The sequence below is a fragment of the Poecilia reticulata genome, linkage group LG5 (assembly GCF_000633615.1).
Source record: "Poecilia reticulata strain Guanapo linkage group LG5, Guppy_female_1.0+MT, whole genome shotgun sequence".
NCBI classification, from domain to species: domain Eukaryota; kingdom Metazoa; phylum Chordata; class Actinopteri; order Cyprinodontiformes; family Poeciliidae; genus Poecilia; species Poecilia reticulata.
The window spans coordinates 9,893,715-9,918,335 of record NC_024335.1 but is presented as its reverse complement, the minus strand read 5'-3'; the positions used below and the strand labels follow the sequence as shown (position 1 = coordinate 9,918,335).

Sequence of the window (24,621 nt, the reverse complement as noted above, 5' to 3'; positions counted from 1 at the left end):
AGAGGATCAGAGTGAATCTGGACTGGGACAGAGGAAAGCTGTCGTTCTCTGATCTGGATACTAACACACACATACACACCTTCACACACACCTTCACTGACAAGATGTTTCCATACTTCCTCACTAGTAAAATAAAACTCCTACCGATGAAGATCTCAGTGATCAAACAGCAGCTCTGATGTTCTCAGCATGAAGAACAAAAAGTCCAAATTAAACTTTATTGATCAAATTGAAACTCTGTGATTTAACAGGAAACTGAACTTGATCTGATGATCTGCTTGTTTTCATCTCAGCTTAATAATCATTCCAGATGCTACAAACTAAATATGTCATGAAGTGGATGATGTRAACTTTAGTTTGGTTCTGACAGCCGATCCAGGTGTGTTGATCCTGAACAGGTACCAGGTGAGGTTAGWGGAGACATGAGGACACTGTAGAGCTCTGCTGATGAAACAAACTGAGATCCAAACATCYAGACTGATGAACAGAGGAAAACTCTGAGAGGTTTTCATATTTAGATGAGGAACATCTCAGCAGATTTATCAGGAACAGGAAGAAGCTGACAAACCAACCTTACATCCTGGTACTTCAGATCCCGGCACCGCAGCCTTCATGGTKAAGTTTTGGACTCCAGCTTTGCTCCATGAATCCAGAAGTTTCTGCTTCTTTACTTCAGTTTCAGATCTTTGAAGATGATGATCTGCTGCCTGCTGACGCTCCTGAGCCAACCTACAGCACATTTATTAACTTAATAACAGAGTTTTCATGCTCTCCCTTTGCATTATGGGTAACTCCTGGTACTCCAGCCCCAAGCCACAATCCAAAAACACAACTGTTGGGTTAACTGGTCTCTAAATTGCCCCTGAAAATGATTGTATTCATGATTGTTTGATGGATCTTGCTTCTGAACCAATGACTGCTGAAGATCAGCAGGTTAGCTGCAGCTGGTAAACAGAACATTATCTTCAAATACTGAAATCAAAGATTATAAAAAATGTTTAGGGTTTAATCACATGGCATCTTTTTCTTTTTGGTAATTAAAGCATCAGATCCTTTTTAATCAAAACAGGTTTTAACCAATTTACCTGATTTAGGTTTGTAAGAAAATACTAATATATTCCTAAAATACTGAGAACTTTTCATAAACTTGTATAATATTTTAAAAGGTAAAATATAATTTTATTGTCATCAGGTTGAAAGAGAGTCTTTTTATTAGAAATGAACAGCCTGATGAATCATATTTGTTTTTATGTTCGGAAAGAAATAATAAATTAAAGAGAACAATCTGTGATAAATTGAGTGTTCATTTTAATTGCCTCATTTTTAATGACTGCTGACCAAAGTTTCACTAAGAAAAATTAAATATGGAATAATGCTGATATAACCCTGATTTAATAATGCACTGTTCGTGCTTCTTTTTTAGATATAAGACATTTAGACAATTTATTTTCTTTGCAAATTCCCACTAAGAGTCTCTGAGGGTAGGGTAGGGTTAGGGTAGCAAAAAAAAGTTTATATATACATCACCTCTAACTGATCTGTCCTGGTCTGGGTTTGTTGATGTAATAATAAAAATTACATCAAACCAAACAATACAATAGAAGACAATAAAGATATGATGTTGCTAGATCTTTATGAAAATATGTAAACAGTCTAATTGTTTATGAAAGGAGAAAACCTAAAATATTCCAAATACATTGAACATAAGTCGCAGGTTGCTTGGAGGAGGATGAAAAACACTGTTACAAGTTCAAACATAGTAGTGGGAATAAAATTTACAAGAAACTGCATGTTATCTAAGATCAAACAACAAATCAAATGGATAAAGGAGCTGACGGGACAGTCGTGATGTTGCTGCTGTCCTTTTTAAATGGATTACTGACGTCTACAGGAGGAATCTGTAAGTAATGTCCAGGATTGAGATATTTTTGCAGGTAACATTAAGACATTTTACAGGACAGAGGATCAGAGAACAGGAGAATAAACTCGTGATCATTTCATGTTTAGTATTAGATTCAAACACACAGACACAGAGCAAAGTAAGACTACCTCATATACAAGGAACACACACATCACAAAAAATATAAATTAATTTTAAAATCTACAGGTTGACAGCAATAACAGATTTTTCTGAATCACAAGTATTCAGCCGGTGCTTCGCTTTTTTTTGTCCGACTGACATTTACTTCCGGCAGTTTATCTGAAAACGTTCCGCGTACATTGAACTTTATATATATGTAACAAACACAATGCCAGCATTTTAAAGATTAGAAGAAAGATTTTTAGGAACACACATTTTATTTTAAAAAATATAATACATATACAAAATAAAAAAAGACAGTTTCTCGAAATATTCCCTGTGCGCTATCTACTGAGTAGAGGAAGAGGGGATGTTTCACCTTTTTGCGCCCGAATAAATCTTATTTTACAGTCTATTACCAACTTTAACGCATTATTTTATGACATTTAGATTGAATTATATTTACATTTGTGGTTTTTGTACCAACAGAAGCACCCAGTAAGGTCAAAATGACTCGACAGCAACACCGTCTCACCCTCTAATTTCAGCCAGAGGTGGTACAGTCCAGAGAGCGGGAGGCTGCAAACAGTTAGCTTCAGAGATCAGCTGGGATACTCAGACCAGGTAAGTAAACAGTTTTTAATTAGCCTTTTAATGGTTGGAAACAACTTTAATGTTTTCCGAATTTATTGTGCAGAATTCTCTGGTTACGTATAAGTTGAATTTTATTGTGTGTCTTAATAAATAAGAAACACAATATTTTTTCTGAACTTGACAGTTGTAAAGTTTTTTTTAGCAGAAATAGGTAGAGCAACAAACTTCGCGGATAGAAAATAACATTAGAAAAGCAAAGCTTTGTAAGTCTGTTGGCTGTGTTGTGGATTAAAAGACTTAGACGTAATAGATTAGCCAGACATTGTTCTCCAGTTATAGAGGAAGACAGTTACTTCATACTAACATCACTCAAGTATAAGTGAAAAGTAAAGCGGAGCAAAACTAATCATAGAACTAAAACGAGCTCAAAAATTTCCATTTGTATCTTTGCTCTCTTTCTACCAAAAACTGAATGGCGAAAGTCTTCAATCTGGTGCTTTGGTTTCATCTAGCCCTTTTTTAAGTGACAATTTTGTTTATAAAATGTGTTTTATTTGTTGTTTCTGTTGTTTTGTTTATTTATTTTGGATATTTGAAATGTCTTCCATCTCCCTTGTTAAATGCTTGTTGGAATTTGAAGTTTATTGATCTTTGAGAATGTATTAAATTACTTTAAAATGGTCCCCAAGCAACAATGTTATTGATTATTGCAATAACTTCTGGGACAATTTATCATCCAGCAAAATTAGTTATTGTGACAGGCCCACATCTGAGTGTTCTTGCTGTTTCTCCAGGAAGATGAGTGAGGAGAACGCAGAGGAGTTGAAGCAGCTGGAGGCTGAGGTGAAGCTGCTGCAGGCAGAGATTATAGCTCTGCAGCAGCAGCGGCAGGACAGCTGGGAAAACGCCTCCTTCCAGTTCAGGGGACAGATGCAGGACGCTCTGTGAGTTTACCTCCTTTTATTTCCGTAAGGTTCCCTGTTTGGGTACCAGAGAGAAACGATGGGATGTTTGACTGTCTCTGCAGAGCGTTTGTCTGTGGACGGACGCAGGACCTGGAGGAGACGGTGGTGTCCAGGCTGAAGGAGGAGGTGGAGGAGCTGGAGAAGGACTTGAAGCTGCAGACTCAGATAAATGGCATCTGCCTGAACAGCTGCATCACAAAGACCCTGCAGAGCCGTAAGAAAGAAAATCTGCTGGACATTTCCAACACTAGACATCTAGCTGTGTTTCCATTGACCAGGAAAGTGCAGAAATTGAAATTGACATGGCTGAATGATGAATTTAACTTTTGTAACTCTTTACATCTATCACTGCTATCATTTGTTTTGACCCGTGAACAGTCTGATTCACACGTGATTTGAATTTCTTTTTTAGTGCAGTTGTGAAATTGTGTTGTTTTAACATCAGCAGAGTAGAGACAAAGATTTGTGAACATTTGTCATGGAAACGCAGCTTCTGTCAGTGGCCATGTGCTCAACATGTTGTTTATTTATTACACTCATGTTTTTATCAGTGTTATTTTAAACCAGGTACCTTATTTTCCGCACTATAAGGCACCTAAAAACCTTCAATTTCCTCAAAAGCCTACAGTGCTCCTTATAATCCGATGCGCCTTATATATGGACCAATATTGAGCCACAACAGGTCTAGCAACTACGGTAAGCAGCCGCCGACTTCATTTTCCCCCGTAGAAGAAGAAGTGCGCGGTGCATGCTGGGATAGTTGTCAGAACGCTGGTTTGTTAATAAAGTTTGATAATACATTTAAAGCCAGGGCGGGAGGCGGCAGCGTGTCGGTTGGTCTGTGTTACCCAGAAAGCAGTTGGGCACAATATCGCAACACCAATATCGTGAGTGAAACAATGACTGGGGCAGACTACTATATAAAGCACTCGGGGACCAATTCTTTACAAATGTGGATGTGTAATAATAGAGTACGGAACAAATTGGCAACCCAAACGGAAGCGTCTGTGCGCCTTATAATCCGGTGCGCCTTATAGTTCGGAAAATACGGTACTCTAACCTTCTTACTGGGCTTTTAAGCTGCATTAAGTTCCCTCATTAGTCAGATGCCCAGTTTCTCTTTCAGAATAAAAGTCTAGTGTTGTTTATTTCTGTGTGTGCCAGGCGGTCAGGAGGTGGTCCACCAGGTCCGTCTGTCAGGTCGCAGCTCTGAGCTGGTCTTCCAGGTAGAGTTCCAGCTTTCTGAGCTCAAGGTGAGTCTTTTTATTCTCTTGATATCTATTTAAGGTTGTTTTACTGACATTGGCTCTCGGACCAGCAGCTGTTCTCAACCTCTTTGTTGTTTAATTTTCTTGTGACTGTTTGTTGTTTCTCTGGCTGTATTTATGTTAGAAGGAGGAGATGGGATTTTGCTTTCTATCCTTGTTAGCTTCAGATCAGTGTCAGATGACGAATAAACTAGATCTTCAGAGAAATATTAGAAAATAGTTCAGAGTTTAACCAGCAGAGGGGGACAGAGAGCCATAATTAGATCAGTGATTTCAGCTGCTCCTGAAACTTCAGGAAGGAGTTTCACCTGTACTTAAGTCATTAAGTCAATTATTTGCTTGATAAATTTTAAAAAACTCAATAACCACTGGTTACGGATTCAGTCATCTGCCCCTAAATATGGAAAACAGTCCTCCAAACAAGAAGCAAGCTTTTGGAAAAGATCGATATCGTTAATTATTAATTAGTTTTTTTTGTTTTAAATATCTGAAATATTTCCAAACTCGGAGCATGACCTTTTCTGTTTTATCCAGTTTTCACTTCATGCCATTTTTTAAACTTTTAATCAGTTATGAGGCATGGCAGTGAAACCTGAAACCTCTTCTCAGCCAGTTGTTGCTAGGTAACCAAAAATGTGTTGCTAGGTAACCGAAGAGTGAGTGAGTTAGTTGATGCCACCAACCGTATTGAGCTAGTTGTTAGAGGTTTAGTGACTAAAGCTTACATCTCCCAGAATGCTGTGTGTTTCTGGATTAGTGAATGTATTGTCTATTGATGTTGAGCATATGTCTATTATACATATTGTTATTGATATATTGTCCATCCCTAGATGGAGATAAAGTTCTGAATTTGTTCATGATGTCCTTCTGTCTCCTCCTGTGTCCTCTGAATGGCGCATGTGTCTCTGTCTATATTTGTCCCCCCCCCTGTGGAGTGACATATCACACATACTTCCTGTATGTGTGAACTGAAACTGTTTGAATCATAAAACAGTTTCACATTTTTCTCATTTAGGAAAGTCACAGTAAATGTCTAATTTGTGCAAGCAGGATTGAAGCTGGATCTGTTAGCTAACTGGAGCAGATGTTGGACTGTTTTTACTGATGGCTGTAATGTCTGCAGGACGGATCGAGAACAGAGCGGAGAATCAGAGATCTGAACCTGGTGCTGGACTCCAGCGACCTGCTGAGCCTCAGCAGCTTCCTGTCCAGGTACTGACCTGCAGTCATAACTAATGGGGGATAATGTGAGGGGGAATGAGGAGTAACCAGGTGGAAGGGTTTGAAAACATAAACCAGGAGGAAAAAGACATTATTTCAGCTGCCATCATCCTCTAAAATTAATCTCTGACTTTTACTGAGCAAACTTTAAAGTGAAGATAATTTCACATGATATAAATTTATCGTTTTGAAACCGAAGTGCTCCATCTCAGACTCTACCTTAGTTAGAAGGTTAAAGGTCAAAGATCATGACCTGGAACCAGTCTGGCTGCTTGGAAGGGTTGAAGGAGGGAGCCTTTTTTTCCCTCTAGAAACAAGATGGCTGCTGGACTGAGGTCAGCAGAACTGCATGTGGAAGAAGGACGAGACTTATGGGACAAAGTCCTCTGGACAGATGAGACCAGAGTGGAGATGTTGAACTGTGATGGACAGAACCAAACACCACATACCAACTGTTGAGCACGGTGGGGGAAGGATGATGAAGTGGGCTTCTGCTGTAATTGACTGCAGCCAAAGTATTCTAGAGTCCAATGTGAGACCCTCTGTCATACATCTGAAGCTTGGTCCAAACTGGGTCTTCAACAGAACCAGGGTCCCAAACTGAGCAGCAGATCAACGATAGAAGGGCTGAAAAAGAGGAGAATCAAGGTATTTCAGTGGCCTAGTCAAAGTCCAGACCTCATCCTGGTTGAAAGGCCGAGGTGGGACCAGGACCCCATTATCAGTGTGTCAGTCTAACAGCCAGAGCTGAGAGGTTCTGGTCCATTCTTCATTCTGCTGCAGAGCGTCTGCTCCGCTCTGATTGGCTCTGAGTCTGAGGCCAAACCACATCTGGATCGGATGACCCAGACTGCAGAACCTGGCAACCAGCACATGGAAAAATACTGAAGACAATGATTCAGCTGCTGCTGCTCCGTCAGGACCTCTGGCTCTGTGTGTGTGAATGTGTGTGAGTGTTTCAGCCAGTCCTTACTGTCCAGCCCAGATGGACCATCTCTGATGGATCCATCCAGGTTCAGGTGCTGCTGATGAGTTTCTCCTGAGGACAGGGTGGGTTTCCTCCACCAGGATTACCCACTTTATCCAAGCTGATGTTGATCTGATTTAGTGACTGTTGGTACTGAGCAGGAGGGGAAAACAATGCTTGTGAATAAACTTTCCATTCATTAAAATTCAATTAGTTTAAAATATGTTTGACTGCACCTCTATTTGAATTCAGAGCCTCAGCTGGAAGCTTTTAAAGGAGACATGTTGAACCTTTTTATGATCTGAACTGCCGAGGTTTTATTGAATTATTTCATTCCCAGGTGTTTTAAATAAATTGCTCAGCTCTCTGAAACCTCTCTGTTGTTAGGAGTCTGGGTGAGGATGGACGGCATCTCCTCCCTCTTCATCTTATTTCTTGCTTTCAGCTGCAGTTTAGAGGCATCTCTTTGATGGGTTTTAATCTGTAATCTGGAGATCTGTCCTTCATCAGTGAACCAGACAGCCATCGGCTCGGAGGAAACCAGACCCAGTCCTGAAATTCCTCCTCCGTTATCAGTGCTGACTGGTTCTTCTTCAGATGATGGCTGCTTGTCCATTTGTCTCTCTTGTTTTAATCTGGGATTATAATCTTGCCAGCATTGCACCATTAGGCCTTGAAGCCTATTTGCCCTTTTATGAGTGGAGCGTTATGGGTTGACTTCAACCCCCCTGTGCCACCTTGGTCCTTTCACAAAGATGTCAACTACTGTTAGTTTCTCTCTGCAGAGACGCAACATGGAGCTGGAAGCAGAAGTTTATACACAGCAGAGGTTGCTGCAGTTCTTCCACACAATGTTCTTTCCTCATGTTTTCATCTATTTTATGAAGTGAACCAGTTCCCCCTGTGACAAACCACCACAGCATGGTGCTGCCACCAGCATCCAATTTTCTTTTCCAAATGTAGCAACAGTCATTGTGTCCAAACAGTCCCACTTTAGTCTCATCAGACCACAGGACATGTTTCCAAAAATGGAGATCTTTGTTCATATAATTTGGCTTTTTATGTTTCTTCTGGAGTGATGGCTTCCTCCTCAATGAGCGGCCTTTCAGCCCATCTTGGTTCAAAATATATTTCACTGTGGACAATGTCTGGCTCACCAGCATCAGCTGCATCTTCACAAAGTCTGTGGCTTTTGTCCTGCACATTTTCACTCATCATTCTGACTTGTAGCAAATAGACAGTGAGAAAAAAAGTGGATAAAATTATCTTTTTATTGGGCATATGTAAACTTCTGGCTTCAGCTGAATACGATTAACCCTAATTTGTCAGCTGGTCGTTGTTGATTTGCTTTGAAATGTGACTTTTCGTTTAGAGCTCCGTCCTTTATAGAGTTTTATTCTTTGTGGTTATAAAACTGAAATCCAGGAAAACCTCCTCACGTCTTCGTTCAGTCACATCGAGATCAATCTGCTCAACATTCCCGGTGTTCCCCGCTGAAGATTTCATCTTTTTCTCCCGACCCAGTTCAACCAGGCAATCCTTCAGCTATCAAGCTGGGATCGCTCTGTCTCCGTCTGCCTATCTGATAGTGCTGCATTAGAAGTCAGGCTGCTGCCATATTTCCACCGACTCCGTGCGGAATAACAGTCATCTGGAAATTTAACCCGGCTGCCGTCTAGCCCTGGGCCCCCTCGGAAAACTGTGGAAATCCTTCACCAGAAGGTCCCAGGCTCCGTCACACTCTGGACCAGACCTAGACGTTTCCGCCATGTCATATGCAGCCGGCTTCAGTGAAGAAACTGCTTTATTTTTTATTTTCCGCTCTATTGTTCTGGATGATTCAGAAATTAATCAGCTTTATATTAAAATGTTAGCAATGAAACAAGGTCAGGCTGAATTCATTAAGATCTGAAGATGTTTTCTGATTGTGAAAATCATTAACAGTCGTTGGGAACAGAATGTCTGAAATAGAAAAGAATCAAGGTGCTGCATGGGCCTAGTCAAAGTCCAGCCCTCATCCTGACAGGAGTGTAGTTGCATATGAACATGTGCATCATCAGACATTGATATCAGCCTGTAGGAGCTGGACTGGTGTGTTGCTAATGTTGGGTAATTATAGTACCAACAAAGAGTTTTTGTGTTTAGAAATTAGTGAAAGTCAACAAAATGTGTTGTTTTGTTTTTTTGACAGAAAAATTACCAAAAAAAAGATTTAAAATCAAAGTTAAAAGTGATTTATTTTAATGACACATTAAAATATTTACCACAAAATAAAAGAATGCATAAATATTCAGGTGTCATGTTTTAATCAGCATTTTGATAACATTTTTGTCCAGTGGGATGCCTTTAATTTTCCACACCTGATGTATTTTCTAGTTAAAGTGTCTGAAAACGTTTATCAGTCATAACTGTCGTTGCAGTTTCAGTGTTTTTATTGTGATTAAATAATTTCCTGATCTGTGCAGCTCTGCTTTAATCTGGATCATATTTTATGATGCATTTCTACTGTTTTTTTGTTGTAAATCTTCCAGTTCAGTTTGTTTTTTTAATAATGGGACAAATCATCTTAAATATTTTAGATTATAGCCAAGTGGATAATTTCCATTTGTAGTCTTACAGGCAGGTTGTTAAAAAAACAAAACAAAAGAAAAATAACAATAATAAAAAACAAAACAAGAAAAATAACAATAAAAAAACAAAACAAAAGAAAAAGAACAATAAAACATGTTTCTACTAGGTTAGAGGTTTATACCAGACTATAAAAACTAGTAAATGTTTAACTGAAGTCATGTTGACTTTTTGGCTTTCCGGGAATCAGATTTTAAGATGTTTTCTCTCGTACTGAGCCTGGTTCTGGTTCTGGTTCTGCTGGAGGTTTCTTCCTGTTAAACAGGAGGTTTTCCTCTCCACTGTCGCCCCCTGCTGGTCCAGGAGGAGTAAATGCTGCATTAATAACTATATTCCCTGCTCGGTTTCCCAAAACATAACACTTTTTAACTAATTTGAATAATAAATTGAGCTTAATGCTCCGATTTGTAACTAGAATTTATTGAAATGGACGTATGATTCAACTGAAATAAATTTTTTTTCAGTCAATTGGCACAGTAAAGTGTACTAAATGAAATATTTTTATTTCATTTTTAGAAATCATTTGGCATGAGAGGGAATTTTGTTATACATTTATTTATCAAAATAGCCAAATTTTGTGGATCATAACTGATTTGTAAAAACCAATAAAAAGGGTAAAACATCCAACGGGATGGATATTTTCTTTTTACAGATGCTGTAACTTTGCAATCTGTGAAGTTAAATTATTTCTAATAAATCAAAAGTTAGACAAATTAAATGTTATTATTTTCAGAATCTGTTGCTGGAGTTGAAAATGAGATATCTGGATTCTTGTATTTTATTTTTGTGTGTTTAACTTTTGCAGTCAGTTTTTGACGCCATAAGATGATGTGGCTTTGAATCAAACAAAGACAAAACGGTTTAAGCTCAGACGAGAGGCAGCCTGGCTGTTTATGGTTGCTATGGTTACGTGATGAACGCCGCCACCGTGTGACGATGTGCTGTGATTTCAGGGTGGAGGAAACCCGGGACCTCCTGTTGTTCTTCAGAACCATCAGGAGTTACTCAGAGAAATGCGACGATCGGACCAGAACCTTTCAGCACTTCCAGGTGAGTCAGAGCAGAACTGGACAGACCAGAACCTCCCACTGATCTGCAGAGGTCCTGGTTCTGGGAGATTACATTAATGCTTCTTCTGGTTTTGTTTTAATTTTCTCCAGTGGAGACCCAGATGTTCATTAGATGCACATCTGCTCAGATTGTTTACTCTTCAAACGGTTTTATGACAGCAGAACCTTCTCCAGGTTCTGTTCGTCAGACTGATGGATGTCTGAGGCATCCAGAACCAATTGGGTTTGTTTGGTTTTCTGCCGTTATCTGACTCACTGAGGCTCTCCGTAGTCCAGCAGCTTGTTTTTAGTCCGTTTAGGTTCTGCAAAAGCTCATATTTCTGTGTTGCTCAGATGATGAAGAGGAAAAGAGCCGTAGGTGTAAATTAGCGGGACCAGTCTAAATGTCAGGGCGGGACGGTGCTGGACAGGCTGCCGCTAAATGCCAAATAACACGCCAAGCGGCGGCGGCGGTGTGGAACACATTGGCCTGTTTACTCGGGGAGTCGGCGGTCCAGCCCAGTTGGCAGGACCGCACGACGATTAACACACATTTTCCATACTGGGCCGCGTGCTGCAAACACTGCAGTTTAGCTTCATCTGCGTCTGCTTCAAGGTTTCTGTGGAAAATGTCATTCCTCATCGTAAATATCCAGCTGTAACGTTCTCCATACCATAATATCAGCCAGACAACACCAGCTTAAAACCGGTTGAATAAATAAACAGAATAAATGAATTATATGGAAAGTGTTAAAAGTTTTTCTTGCTGGTGAACCGCAGCGCTAAACAGACCAAAGCTATCGACCTCAGGCTTTATGAGCCTCAGCAGTGCTGCTCATGTTGATGTTCCCTCTCAGGTACGCAGACATGTTAACGGCTTGCGTTGATAAAGGCCGTCTGATGCGGCTAACGGATGCTTTCAGTTTGGTGTTCTCACATTACTGCATTCTGCTTCTAATCTGGGAAAACGTGTGACTGCAGTGTTATTATTGAGCTGAGACACATTTTCTTCAGGATCTTCTTCCATTGGCTGATGTTTATGCTCCCTGTCAATCTGAACCCATTTTCCCTGATTGGTCTCAGTGATTAGTGGTTTTCTTTAAGCTGTTCATGCCTGAAGCCCTCGTGTTTCTTCATCATGCTAATGTAGAAATGCTCTAGGTTAAACACAGCTGTTCCTTCTTCAATGAGGAACAGTCAAGACTTTTTCCAGTGGTTCCCTACTTAAAATGTTTAACAAACTTTTCAACACAATGGTCCTCTCAGATGTTTTCTTTGTTTGATGCCAACAATTAGACCCTTCTGGAACAGTTCATGTCTTCACGGTTGTTTGAACAGGCAGTGTATTATTAAGTCAAGTTTAGGTCACATTTCAGCAACAAAGCAGTTCAAAGTGCTTTACATCATAAAACATCATACAGTTTACAATGAAACGACAATCAGCATTACATTTTGTTAAATGCCATCATTAAATTTCATGAACCAAATACACATCAAGTATGTTGGTCAAGTTTCCAGTTAGTACTAATAAAAGCAACTCTAAGCAGGTGGGTTTTAGCCTTAATTCAAGGGAACTCTGTGTTTTCGGCTATTTTGTGGTTTTCTGGAAGTTTGTTCCAGATTTGTGGTGCATAGAAGCTGAATCCTGCTTCTCCATGTTTGGTTCTGCTCTGCACCCCCAAAACCAGAAGACCCGAGAGGTTGGGAAGGTTGCTATGACAGCAGCAGAGCTTTAATGTATTGTGGTGCTGAGCCGTTCGCTGATTTATAATCTAACAAGTCTGTTCTCTGAGCTACAGGGAGCCTGTGTAGGGACTTTAGAACTGGGTGATGTGCTCCATCTCCCTGGTTTTAGTGAGAACGCCAGCAGCAGCGTTCTGGATCAGCTGCAGTTGTCTGATTGACACTGTTGCAATAATCAATGCAATCAATACATGGATGAGTTTCTCTAGATCTCCCTGACTCCTTTAATCCTGGAGATGTTCTTCAGGTGATAGAAGGCCGACTTTGTAACTGTATTTATGTGTGTCTTAAGGTCCAGGTCAGAGTGCATCACTACACCCAGAGTTTGGGCCTGATCGCTAGTTTATAGCTGTGATAGCTGAAGCTGTGCGTTGACTCGTCGAAAGAAAATAACTTCAGTTTTGTTTCTGTTCAGAAGAGCCAATGGTGCAAAATGTCAGCCTTGCTGAGCAGCTGTGACTACAATCCAGTAGCTTCCCATCGTCAGTGTGTGGATGTGTGTATGAATGGAAGCGACTAATTTCATTGTAAAGCGTCTTTGAGAAGCCTTACAGGGTTGAAAAGCGCTATATACGTGTTCTGTTCGTTGAATAAATGGATTCAATCACCTGGTGACATCGTAATGTAGAGCTGTGTATCATCTGTGTCGATATGGTTACTAATCTTACTGCTATAACCTATTTTGAGATGGAGAAACTGAATTCACCAAAGTTGGAATATAATAGCCAAGAAAATATGACATCTTAGCTACTCTACATCACCCAGCTGGATGACTGTGGTGCAGTTTGTTCGGCCTGTTGCAATAAGCAATAAATCAGTTAATCAAATGATAGATTTAAGTTAATCAGTTAATCAAATGATAGATTCTAACAAGCCCAATAATTTCAAATGCATGATTTATTATTTTTCTCTTTTCTCTTTCTATCAAAAACTGACAAAAGTCTTTGGTCTCAATTAGCCCTTTTTTTGATTGATTGATTTTTTATTTAGTTTTGTTTTACAGAGGCTTCATATTTGTTGTTTTATTTGTTGTGGATATTTAAAATGTCTTCCAGTTTCAGATGTTAATTATGGACTTTGAGAATGTGTTTTTGCATTATTATTATTATTATAGCGCTATATTACTTTAAATGGTCTCAAATCAACAATATTATCATTTATCACAATTACTTCTGGGGCAATTAATCATCCAGCAAAAGCTGTTACAGTGACAGGCCTAGCTGTTCTGGTTCTGGTCCTGCAGACCCGGTTTATGGAGCTACACCTGTTTAAAGTTTCTGACATGAGCTCAGGTTTTAGTTGAACAGGATGTTGGTGAATTGCGGTTTCAATGCCAGACTGATGAAAGATGAGGATGGATTCACCTCAAAACTTAAGATCATACTTTTGCAAACTGGAGATAAAAAGAAACGATGACCATATAGTATCCCTGAAACATCTATCCACCACAGTTTGTCAGATTCACCCTGCCATACTGCAGCACTGGCTATTAGTTTTATAATAAACTCCTGCTTCTTCATCCTGCCAATAAATGTGACATGATAAAAACGGAGCAATAATCCAGACTGACTGTAATCAAAAACAGTTTATTAACATATCAAATACAGCCATGTTACACGCGCCTCCTTCTGTACAGCTCCTCTTATTCACATCAGTTATCATAAACAAAGATTTATTTACCTGGAAAAGAAGTGAAAACAAGAGAGTAACTTTCACATTACTGAAGCTCATAGATACATGTTCTCCAGCTCACCTCAACTGGACCATAAATTAGAAAACAAACTGACGTCAAGTTACAGAACATCATCATCATCATCATCACCGTCGTCTGCAAGGCCATGCAGACGAGTCGGATGTTTGGATTAATCACTGGAGCTCATTTGTCCAGCGCTGCATCCGGAGGGAAACGTCTAAAATGTTCAGTTGACAAAGGATCACCATGACGACGAGACTAAATTAGATTAGACTGGAAGAGAAAACTCACCTGTTATTACCTGGGAAAATCATTAAAAGTAAATTAAGAAGCCTGTTTGTTCTGAGTGAACGGGGATCCTCTGATGAACAGGAAATGTTCATCCTGCAGAATAAATTTCCCTTTTTTTTAAATATAAAATTTATAATATAAAATATTTCTGTTTTATTTTGGGTCTTTTTCCGGATATAAGCTGAAGGTTCTGTCGGTCCAGAACTATTATTGTTAAAGTCTAAGAGAATCTCTTTAGAGTCAGGAGGGGAACCGAGCCGAACCGAGCCGAGCTGGACCCGTCGCTGCTCGTTAAAGTGACAACACTAACCGGACCAGAACCGTTCCGCTGCAGAGGCTTTAGAGTGAGTCTTTGGGGCATTGGTTCTCCTCAGCGGTACCGGCCCACAGGCAGAACTTTCATGCAGGTGAAGCTGTCGGGGTACTTGGACAGCACCACCGGGTTCCCGTCCATTCGGACCTCAGAGAGGCTCAGTCGTAGATAGTAGGAGTTGTCGGACTTGCAGAAGGTGTCTGTGTTCACCTCTGTGATGTTGTTGTCCTGAAACACAGGAAGAGTGAAGAATAAGCTAATGTGTTTTGGCTAATTTTTCTGTTTTATATATATATATATATGTTTCACCCAGAACACTTGCTAAGCCCGCGGGTCGGGGCGCTGGGGCCGTCATCTGGCGACCCACTGTGTTCTTAAGTTAAAAAATGTTGACGAGAAATTTTAAAATGTGAAAATACGAGTAGGTACTTATGTGCTATTTGAAGACATTATGAACAAACACAATAAAGTGACGTGTCACTTTGTTCGCTAAAGTAGTTAGCATGTAGACTGGTGATGAATTTAAAGACACCTGACCTCAATCTCAATATGTGTTCACATGCTGACCATTCTGTGTTGCCATTGTGCTTCCAACCCTTTCAAAGAGACTCTGGTGTCACTATTAGTGGTGTATAAAAAAAACAAAACGATAATAAACAAACAATGTCAGTCTGGTGGGGGGGCAGAAAAAGCTTGGTGGCCCGCCAGGCTGATCATCCATAAGGGAAACCATGTAATAGTCTTTAAGAGTTGAATGATAAGTTTATACTTTTTTCTGCTCCTTTTCATTCATGATTTCTTTTAGTTATTAAAATTTAATATGGAGTGAATTAAATTAAAAATTAAATTGAATGAGTTCAAAACAGTTTGATTATTCACAGCCCCTTATTACATTCTGTCACATTGCAACTAACCTTTTTATTTATTCTTTTTTTTAACCATTTTTTTATGTTCACTTATTTATTTTAATTAATTGTACTTATTTAGCATTTTCATATCTTACTTATTATGTATTTATTTTAAAATTAACCTGAATTCGTTTTATTGGGATTATTAAAGATGCAGTTGAGGGAAAATGTTCTCAACTTTGTGTGGAATGGAGACGTTTCGCTCAGCCACTGCTGGAGTTGGGCACTAGACGGACCAAAAATCTGAAAAGTGTGGCTTGGATTGCAGTTGCAGCAGTGGGAACATGGAAGCTCAGAGTAAAAACTCTGACAGTTTTTACTTCAGTGGAAATGTCTGTGACATAAATGTAAGTGAACAAAGTTCCAGACTATTTGGATGTGTTCTCAAGCTTTTACTGTTTGGAGGGTTTTTTATGACATATATTTTAGTGCTGAGCACTTTTAAAAGGAGAATTTTCTTTTATATTAAAACAAGATTCTTTGTTTTGCACACAATGTTTCTGTTTAAAAAAAACATGATGGGGAAACTTTTTTTTAACATCTTATAAAAGTAATGTTCTGTTGAACCGCAACAGTTTAATTTGTGTAATTGAGTATTTTATTTCCATTTGGTAGCTCGTTGAGACTGTTTTGTTTGCTTAACCAAATTAGTTTACATTTCTATTTATCCATTTTGTATTTTCTTTGAGGCGTTAAACGTTGTGTGTGATTTTGTGTATATTTATATATGAATATTTTTATGTAGTTATGTAGAAAGAAAAAAACAAAGTGTGAAATATAGTTTGTGATATTATTATTGAGGTATTTAAAAACATATTGTGATATAATTTTTGGGAAATATTGCCCAGACCTAATATGACTTGACTTTGACTAGGCCAATCTTCTTCCCATAATATTTCTGGCTGGAAGGTGATTGTCCTGTTGGAAGGTGAGCCTCAGATTTACTTCCAGGATTGCCCTGATTTAGATCAATCCATCTTCACATCACCTCTGACCTGCTTCTCTGACCCATAGCATGATGCTCCCACCACCATGCTTCACCAAGTGGATGGTGTATTTTTATTTATTTATAGTTTTGTCTGTAGGCCAAAAAGCTTGATTTTGGTCTCCTCTCATCAGAGCATCTTCTCCTACAGGACTTCTTCAGTGACTTCTATAAAAGTCAGACTAACAGCTCTCCTGTCAGTCCGGGTGGACGTCCATGTCCTGTTAGGTCAGCAGGCGGTCCATTCCGTCTCCAGGTCCAGATGATGGACTGATCAGAGCGCTGGGAGATGTTCTTATAGAACCTACATTAATCAGAACCAGATGTTCTCTGGAAAACCTCTGATGACATTTCTAACATATTACTCAGTTTTATTTAAGGGCATCAAGGGGGATTTAAAACAAGTCCATACAAGAGACTTACCAATCTGATATTAATATCTGATTCGATCCCGATATTGAAAATCTTCTTGATCGGATATTGGTGGCAATGTGCCCGATCCACAAGGACAGATCTACTCAGTTTAATTCTATTATTTGTGTTTTATTATTTATTTTACATTATATTTAGAATTACTAATTGCACTTTCTGAGTCAGAAGGTTTGTTGCAGTTTACTGTCACATGTTTGACTGAAGTAGTGAACCTCTTGTTTTTGACAGTTTCAGTTTATTTATTTTACATTGACTATTAAACTGCTAACTAACTGCATTCACTGAATAAACTAAAGTTATTTCTGCATGTGTGACCAAGCCTGTGAACCTATTGGTGCATTATGTGAGCTGAACTGGTCCAGAGTTACCAAGAAATTCTGTAATTCAGTAGATTTATGTCTGTACTTAAAAATGTAAGCATTTTAATTTGGGCTGTTTTTCTGTTTCGATTGGAATCTGCCGATGCTAAACCTCAAATATGGGGATCAGAAGTGAAAAGAGTGGATCAGCGCATCCCTAGTTTACAGCACAGTATTCAGGTTTTAATCATAAAAGCATCCGTGCATCATGTATTGAACTACTTGTGTTGGTGCAGACCTGTAGATGCAGGATGCGGACGCCCTCTGGGATGAAGGGGACGGCCTCCAGCTGGTTGTTGGCCAGGTACAGGTTGGCCAGGCCGGTCAGTTTCTGTCATGGAGAGCAGAGACTGTTCAGCTTCCTTCTCATCTTCGGTTTACTTACAGCAACATCGTTCAGCTTCCTTCACTTACAGACGAGTTAATGTCCTTTTTACTTATTAAACCAAGTTAATCTGGTTTTACCTCAGATAGAGGATTCACGCTCCCTGACTGGTACCAGAGCCGGCCGGGTTCTGCTGACGTACCTTGAAGGCGTTGGCTTTCACGCCCTTGGTTTTGAGCAGGTTGCTGTTGGCGTTGAAGGAGGTGAGCTTGGCGGGGAGGGCGGGGAGTTTGGCCAGTCTGTTCTCGGCCAGAGACAGTTCCTCCAGCAGGGTGAGCTTGGAGAAGGCGGCGTCGTCGATCTCTGAGATCACGTTTCCTGTCAGGTCGATCCTCTTCAGGGTCACTGCAGCAGATGGCACAGGCACGCTTTTTTTAATACCAAATATTCATGATCCAGTCTGGTATTCAGACATCAAATCAAACTTTTGGCAACTTAAAAGCTAAAATAACAAATACATTAGGGATGAATCTTTCAGCATCTAGGAATTCAATTTCTAGTTTCAATCCAGAAACTATTTTTTTTACTCTGTCTAAAGAATCTGTTTAAATTATGTGACTGATGAGAGGAAAAGACAGTGTAAGCAAATAATACATTTATTTTAAATAATTCCATACTGTATCAGATTCCATCAGTTTATATTTAAACAAAAATACGTTTGTGCATAAAATGTTGCAACTTAAATTACCAGTACAATGTTATCTTAGCTGCCTGGCTTTTTCTTATATGAAAAAAATAATAATCATAGGATTATTCGAAATATGACTTTACAAAAACAAGCAGACTAAATTCGATTTTTGAGCATTTTGAATCAATTCCAAATTCCCAGGCCTTTTTCTTTTTTTCCTGCACTTTTAAAATCGACGCCTGTTTTATTTCCCTGAACTCTGAAGTCTCTGCAGCTGTGAGGACACGAAGGTCTCAGCTCTGAGTCCAGATGTTCTGTCCAGACGTCCGGGACTTACCCGTGTCTCCGAAGTCGTTTCTCCCGATCTTCTTGATCTTGTTGAAGCGAGCGTACAGGTAGGCGGTCTCTTTGGGCAGCAGGGGGACGCTGGTCATGTCTGGACTCACCTCCTCACAGTACACAGAACCGGACAGGCAGACGCACAGCAGGCAGGTGGGCAAATCTGCTGAACAGCAACCAGAACCGGGTCACAAAGACCAGGGTTAACCCGACAGACTGGGTCACATTTACATATTTTAATGTATGCTTTAATTTCACAATCTAATATCTTATTTTAGGTGATGATTTATTTATTTTTTCTTATTTCTGAACATTCAACCAAATCTACTTAACTTAAAAACGCTCATTGACTTCTGATTATATGGCTGATTGTTCAAGTAGTCGTTTAAAACTTCACCAAACTCAACAGAATCTGCTGGGCTTCAGACAATTTAACTCTGAGAATATTTCTGTCAAGATATGACAGATTTTTAAAGTAATTTCTCTGCTGAGAGTTTAACTATTCTAGGACTAGGATTATTCTGACTATTAATTGGATTAAACTGCACATATTGCAGATTTTTCATTTAACCACTTATTGTATGCAATAGTAAAATAAATAAAAATATAAATAAATCAATTCCTTTTTTAAAAATAAGAAAATAAACATTATATTGTCTAGAATGCAATTACATTGATTTAGTAAATACTTGACCATTTGTTGTAAAGGATGAAGATAAAAATATTCCTACCATCAACATGTGAAATCTCAGCCTCTTCTGTCTAAATTAGCTCTAGAGCTAATTTGTTGATAATTGATTAGATTAGCTGATTAATAACTGGATGCAAAAGGTGCTTAATAGAAGATTTTTACAGAATGTGAATCGGGTGAAGCTAAAGCTGAGTCTGGAGGAGTTCTGGGTAGAACTGATTTACAGGTCCAGATTGTTTCTCTCACCGGCACCGCTGTCACTTTCCTTCGGTGCCAGGCTGGCATCCGGCTCATCAGCAGGAGGTAGCGCCCTCTGCAGGAGAAAGCAAACACTGTTTACACAGCAGCTTCGTGTTTGGATCTATGATTCTGGTCGGGTTTGGAAATCTTCGTGCTCATTGCAGTGAGTGGAGAAACAGGCGGGTTCTGTTGAACTTTTCTGCATTATAGTCGTGTTTTAAGGCCTGCAGAGGAAGATAGGTTGGTCAGATTCAGAGTTTAAATCGACTGTTTGAAATACTGAACAAACTGAATGGAAGGAAATATTCTGGAATATTTTGGATAAACTGACACCACTTCTTGGAGTAGAAATGTTTCTCTTCCAACAAGTTTTCAGGAACATTTAAAACTTCCTGTTGTCTTTAAACCAGTCTTGGTCCGTTGTCCTCCAGGCTTTGTTCCTTTTGTCTTTGGCTGCTTCTCCTCTGGTTTCTGACTGTTTTTTATTTAATGAACTCCAACCGATGAATAAACTGTTTCATGTTGACTCAAAGCAGATAACTTTGTAAAAAAAAAAAAAGATTGCTAGCAGTCATTTCCAGACAGAAAATCAGATTTTTTAAATTTTGAAGTGTTTTTCTGTTTGGATATCGATGGGAAGCAGTAATCGGAGCTGCGGTCCTCCATAGCCGAGTTCTGCAGCTCATCTGGAGAAGCTGTTATCTAGTCAGACGGGAGATATGACGTCTCCAGCGCTCCTGGATCCAACCCTGGGTCCTCTCTCAGGAGGACATGTCAAACCAGATGTCCAACCTGCTCAGCTGTAGAAGCAGTGAGTGCAGTCTGCTCTCCGGACGGCGTCCCTCAGGGTAAACCCAGCCGCTTTGCAGAGGAAGCAGACGTTGGCTTCTCCCGTCCAACACCTGACAGGTGAAGGAAGCATCAAGGCTCCGGTGAAGCTTTTTAAACTCAGAGTTTCACACCTGACATCCCTGCAGGACCACATTGCCATCAGGATAGAGAGAAGTGTGTTGCCTCTTCAACCCTGGCAAAGTCCAGCGTCTACAGGAACCAAGTTGGATCCATTTAACCCAAACCAATGACACCCAATGTCTCCCAGTACAGTGGAAGGTCTATAAGTGCCTCAGAATACCAGGGACTTCCTCAAAAGATGTATATAGCTGCCTATTTTAATATTTCAGAGTCTCGGTGCACCAATGGATCAATCGTCCATTTCTTCGATGTGAAATCCGCCCGTGATCCCTTCTGCTCTGCCATGAGAGACTGACTCACAGGTCTGTCCACCATTTCACGCCTAAGCCTGCCGCCGAAACAAGTTTGGCTGGACAATAAATTATCCCAGAAGTTATTGCAATAAACAATAATATTGTTGTTTTGAGACCATTTTCAAGTCATCTAGTGGTAATAATGCAAGACCACATTCTCAGAGATCAATAAACTTTAAATTCTAATGAATATTTAACACCAGAACTGGAAGACATTTTAAATATCCAAAATAAATAAACAAAACTGAAATAACAAGTAAGAGGAACACTGAAGTTTCTCTAAACAAAAGTGTCCTTAAAAATAAAAATAAAAAAAACTAGCACCAGACTGAAAACTTTTGTGATCCCCGTCCTGCAGTCAGAGCAGAGAGGAGACCGACTCCACTCCGGTTCCACTCTGAGCTGCTGCTGAAACCAGAAAGACTGTAAATATAATTTTTAAATTTTTCAAAAAAAGTTCCGTAGCAGTGGTGAGCATTTATTGTATTGTTTATTATTTACTGTAATAAATTTCTTTTCAAAATATGAATTTTGATTTATTGTCGTCATGATAAATTCCAAAAACCCAAAACTGTCAATATTGCCGTGTTTTTTTTTTTTTTTTAAGTTTCATAAAATACCAATAAATTTCTAAATATTTTTAAATGTGTTCAGGTTAGTGACACAAATCACACTTCTTTATACCACTGGAGTCCTAAAGAAGAAGAATTAGGAATGTTTCTCTAGATTATTATCAGTGTTTGTAGAGCTATGATTGCTGTGCCATGCAGTCATAGTTATATAGTTACCTTAAAAAGAAGTAATACATAGTTCTTATTGTCACATTTATCGTTATTACAATAGTAACACAACATATAGTCCATATTTCCCACCCCAAGACTGCAGTCTAACCTGTTGTGCAACTTTTGTTTGTTTTTAAAATGTGAAAGGAGATTTAAGGAGCTGCAGTTGGAACAGCAATGCTGTAAACATTATTTATACTCAAGGGCAATACGAAGTGTTCAGATAAAATAAATATGTATTGGTTCACTGGTATTGTTCAGTATTTTTCAATAGAATAAGGTGTATTGTGAGTCTGGAGCCGGAATCAAACTTAAATGGGAATCTGCAGGTCAGTCTTTTGAGGATCAGCCAGAAAACAATGTTAAGATGGTTTCTGCTGTGTATATTGATGGATATTAAGGTATATTTGGTGTTTGAACTGGGATCGCACCAACGCAGGAACGTCTTTATTGGTCGCCTTTATTGCATCTTTTGGGCATACAGCCAGTCAGCATCAAGGAAAATAAATGCGCTCCTGGAATGGGTTGCGTTTCGGTATTTCAGCTTCCCCAGCTGCATTTTCTGTTAAATACTTTAGATTTTTTCTGTGGACCAACCCATGACCTGGCTGGGGTCCACTGCACTCCTGACGCCCCCAACAGGACGCAGGTGGCACTGCAGGGCATCGATTGATGCAATAAGTTCAAATCTGCAGAGACGGAACCCGGTTCTTTCAGTACAGTCTGAGGTCAGAGGTCGTTCATAGCATGGATGGATCCCACTGAGCTGTTTGCTGCTGCTCAGTGCAGACAGAAGCTCTCCATGCTTCAGTGTGGCCAGATAATCGGTCAGTCTGTCCCAGAGTTCACTGCTCTGATGCTTCAGCTGCTGCTTTTAGCCAGGAAGCAGACAAACTTTGAATCTGAGACCGAGCGGGAGCTGGATGCAACATCCAGCCTTAACCCAACCAATCAGGATGAACAGCTACAGTTCCATATTTTCTATTTAGTCTTATAAATTTAGCCACATTGATTATATTTGAATGCATTTGGGAGCTGCTGGAAGAAGAAAAGTTGATAAAAGTGAAGCTGTGGTCCATGTTCACCATGTCCCACCACGGTTTCCTCATTCTGTGGAATCGTTGAGGGTTTTTCTTCTCCTGGAGGAATTTCCTGACAAACATTCGCTGGTTTGCTGGTTTTGCTTCATGCAGTCGACTCATGGAGAACTGTTGTGGTTGGAAGGAGGTTGTTGGTTTAGGGTTAGCTTTGATTGGTGTGAAAACACACAGGAGGTTGTTTGGGTGTGAACCATCTGCTAGAGAGGAGACGGCTGAATCAGAGCTGACAGCAGCTGGAGGAGAGACCAGCCAGTCAGTTTGACTTCAATCAGCAGCTGGGAGAAAAACTCCAGCTGTTCCTGACGGCCCAATGAGATGCTTTAGATTCTGACCTCACAGTTTCTCACTTTGCTTTAATTGTTTAGAGAAATCTTCTGCAATGTTTGTTTTTTTATCTGCTTAATTAACTGCAAAAGCTCAGAATATTTGTGGTTTTGGTTTAAATTAAAGAAAAGCAACCAAAAATATTCTAATAAAAAATTCAAGAGTTATAACAACAATAAAAACAACTAAACAGTTTTAAATCTAAAGACAGTCATCAACACTGAGGAGAGATGTGTCTAAACAGGAACCATTTCCAGACACTCTTGAGGAATAATTACCGACTTGTGGCTATAGGTCAGATGTAAACGATAACCTCCTCACCCTCGCTCTCCTTGACTTCAAATATTCGCTGATGTATCCGTTGGGTAAAGATCCGGGTCTGAGCTGCGGCTCCGGGCCGAACGTCCGGGCCAAGGCCGCCGTCAGCCACAGCGCCAGCAGACAGGTGATCAGGAGCGCCTTCATGCTGTCCGAAGCAGTGTGATGCAGACACCGCCGAGCCTCAAGGAAGTCTGGGTCAGCACCGCGCTCTCAGCTCCGGCTCTGACAAATCACTGCATTTAAAGGCTGAGCTTCCTGCAGAGTTTATAGAGAGCAGCTGTTAACCCTTTCCTGACCACCCACCATCCTTCTGCAGGAGGAGAGGAACACGCACGCACTCACGGAGCGAGGCATCACATATCCATGTCACATAAGCATCTAATGTCCCTTAAACAAGGCCAGGAGGGAGCAGAAACTGCAGAGGGAGCAAAAAGGATCAAAGTTGACAACATAAGAGAGTGAGAGTGTTTTTTTCTGGAGGAAGGTCTGATGCCCAGCAGAAACATTGTCAGAAATCATTCATAATCAAACCTTCCTTCATTAAGTAAACTTTTCCTCCTTTTGTCTCTGATTTTCTCTCCTCTTCTGTCAAAACAAACATTCAGCCAGTTTTAGACAGACACTGATCATCATCAAGAGTAGAAATGGTGACTGATGTTAACCATCAACCTGTTCACCTCATCAACAGGTCACCAGTCTGTCTGTTTACTGACTAAAACCTGGATTTATTCAGTGCAAATTCATTACCTGATTTAACATATTGTATGCAGATCAGAAAAACTTGAACATTTTCTGATATGGAAATAGTTTTTTAGTATAACTTCCTCTGATTAAAGGAAAAATATTCCAGCTGTTCTCTGACATTGTAAAGTCTGAAATGTGCATGAACGAAGCTCTAACGTTACCTGAGATTTGGGATAAAAAAGACAGGAATCCACTAAGATTCTGTGATATGAATTTGCAATAAGGTCTGATACAATACCTTCAGTTAAACCAGAGGTTCCCAAACTGTGGGGCGCGCCCCCTAGGAGGGGCGCCGTGCCATTGATGGGGGGTGCGGGAAGACGTCTGGATGAAAAGAAAAAAAAACATGAACACTGTATGCGCTGG

General features: G+C 39.8%; 3 protein-coding genes across 5 annotated transcripts in view; 1 reads left to right on the top strand and 2 right to left on the bottom strand.

Annotated features, from left to right (window-relative positions):
- nol8 (nucleolar protein 8) overlaps positions 1-655 on the bottom strand; it is a 20,680-nt gene extending 20,025 nt beyond the window's left edge. The window contains exon 1 of the mRNA XM_017304704.1: positions 573-655. Within this exon, the coding sequence (XP_017160193.1) occupies positions 573-614 (42 nt within the window). The 5' untranslated portion in view covers positions 615-655. The remainder of the gene's footprint in view (positions 1-572) is intronic.
- A 1,909-nt stretch (positions 656-2,564) lies between these two features.
- Positions 2,565-24,621, top strand: part of cenpp (centromere protein P) — an 85,530-nt gene continuing 63,473 nt past the window's right edge. The window contains exons 1-6 of one of the 2 annotated variants that reach the window (XM_017304707.1): positions 2,565-2,644; positions 3,409-3,558; positions 3,642-3,793; positions 4,744-4,832; positions 5,971-6,059; positions 10,617-10,713. In XM_017304707.1, the coding sequence (XP_017160196.1) occupies positions 3,413-3,558; positions 3,642-3,793; positions 4,744-4,832; positions 5,971-6,059; positions 10,617-10,713 (573 nt within the window). In that variant the 5' untranslated portion in view covers positions 2,565-2,644; positions 3,409-3,412. Of the gene's footprint in view, positions 2,645-3,399; positions 3,559-3,641; positions 3,794-4,743; positions 4,833-5,970; positions 6,060-10,616; positions 10,714-24,621 lie in introns of both variants that reach the window. The other variant, XM_008408885.1, reaches the window with a different exon arrangement.
- On the bottom strand, positions 14,026-23,747 carry ogna (osteoglycin, paralog a). Of its 2 annotated transcripts, none has more exons than XM_008408878.2 (6): positions 23,512-23,747; positions 19,726-19,792; positions 18,787-18,954; positions 17,964-18,166; positions 17,675-17,767; positions 14,026-14,980 (listed from the first exon to the last, which is right to left on the bottom strand). In XM_008408878.2, exons 1-6 carry the CDS (start codon positions 23,653-23,655, stop codon positions 14,810-14,812), a joined length of 846 nt encoding a protein of 281 aa, XP_008407100.1. In that variant the 5' UTR covers positions 23,656-23,747; the 3' UTR covers positions 14,026-14,809. The 2 variants fall into 2 exon arrangements, with proteins under 2 accessions (XP_008407100.1, XP_008407101.1); XM_008408879.2 differs by having other exon boundaries at positions 18,787-18,951; positions 23,512-23,746.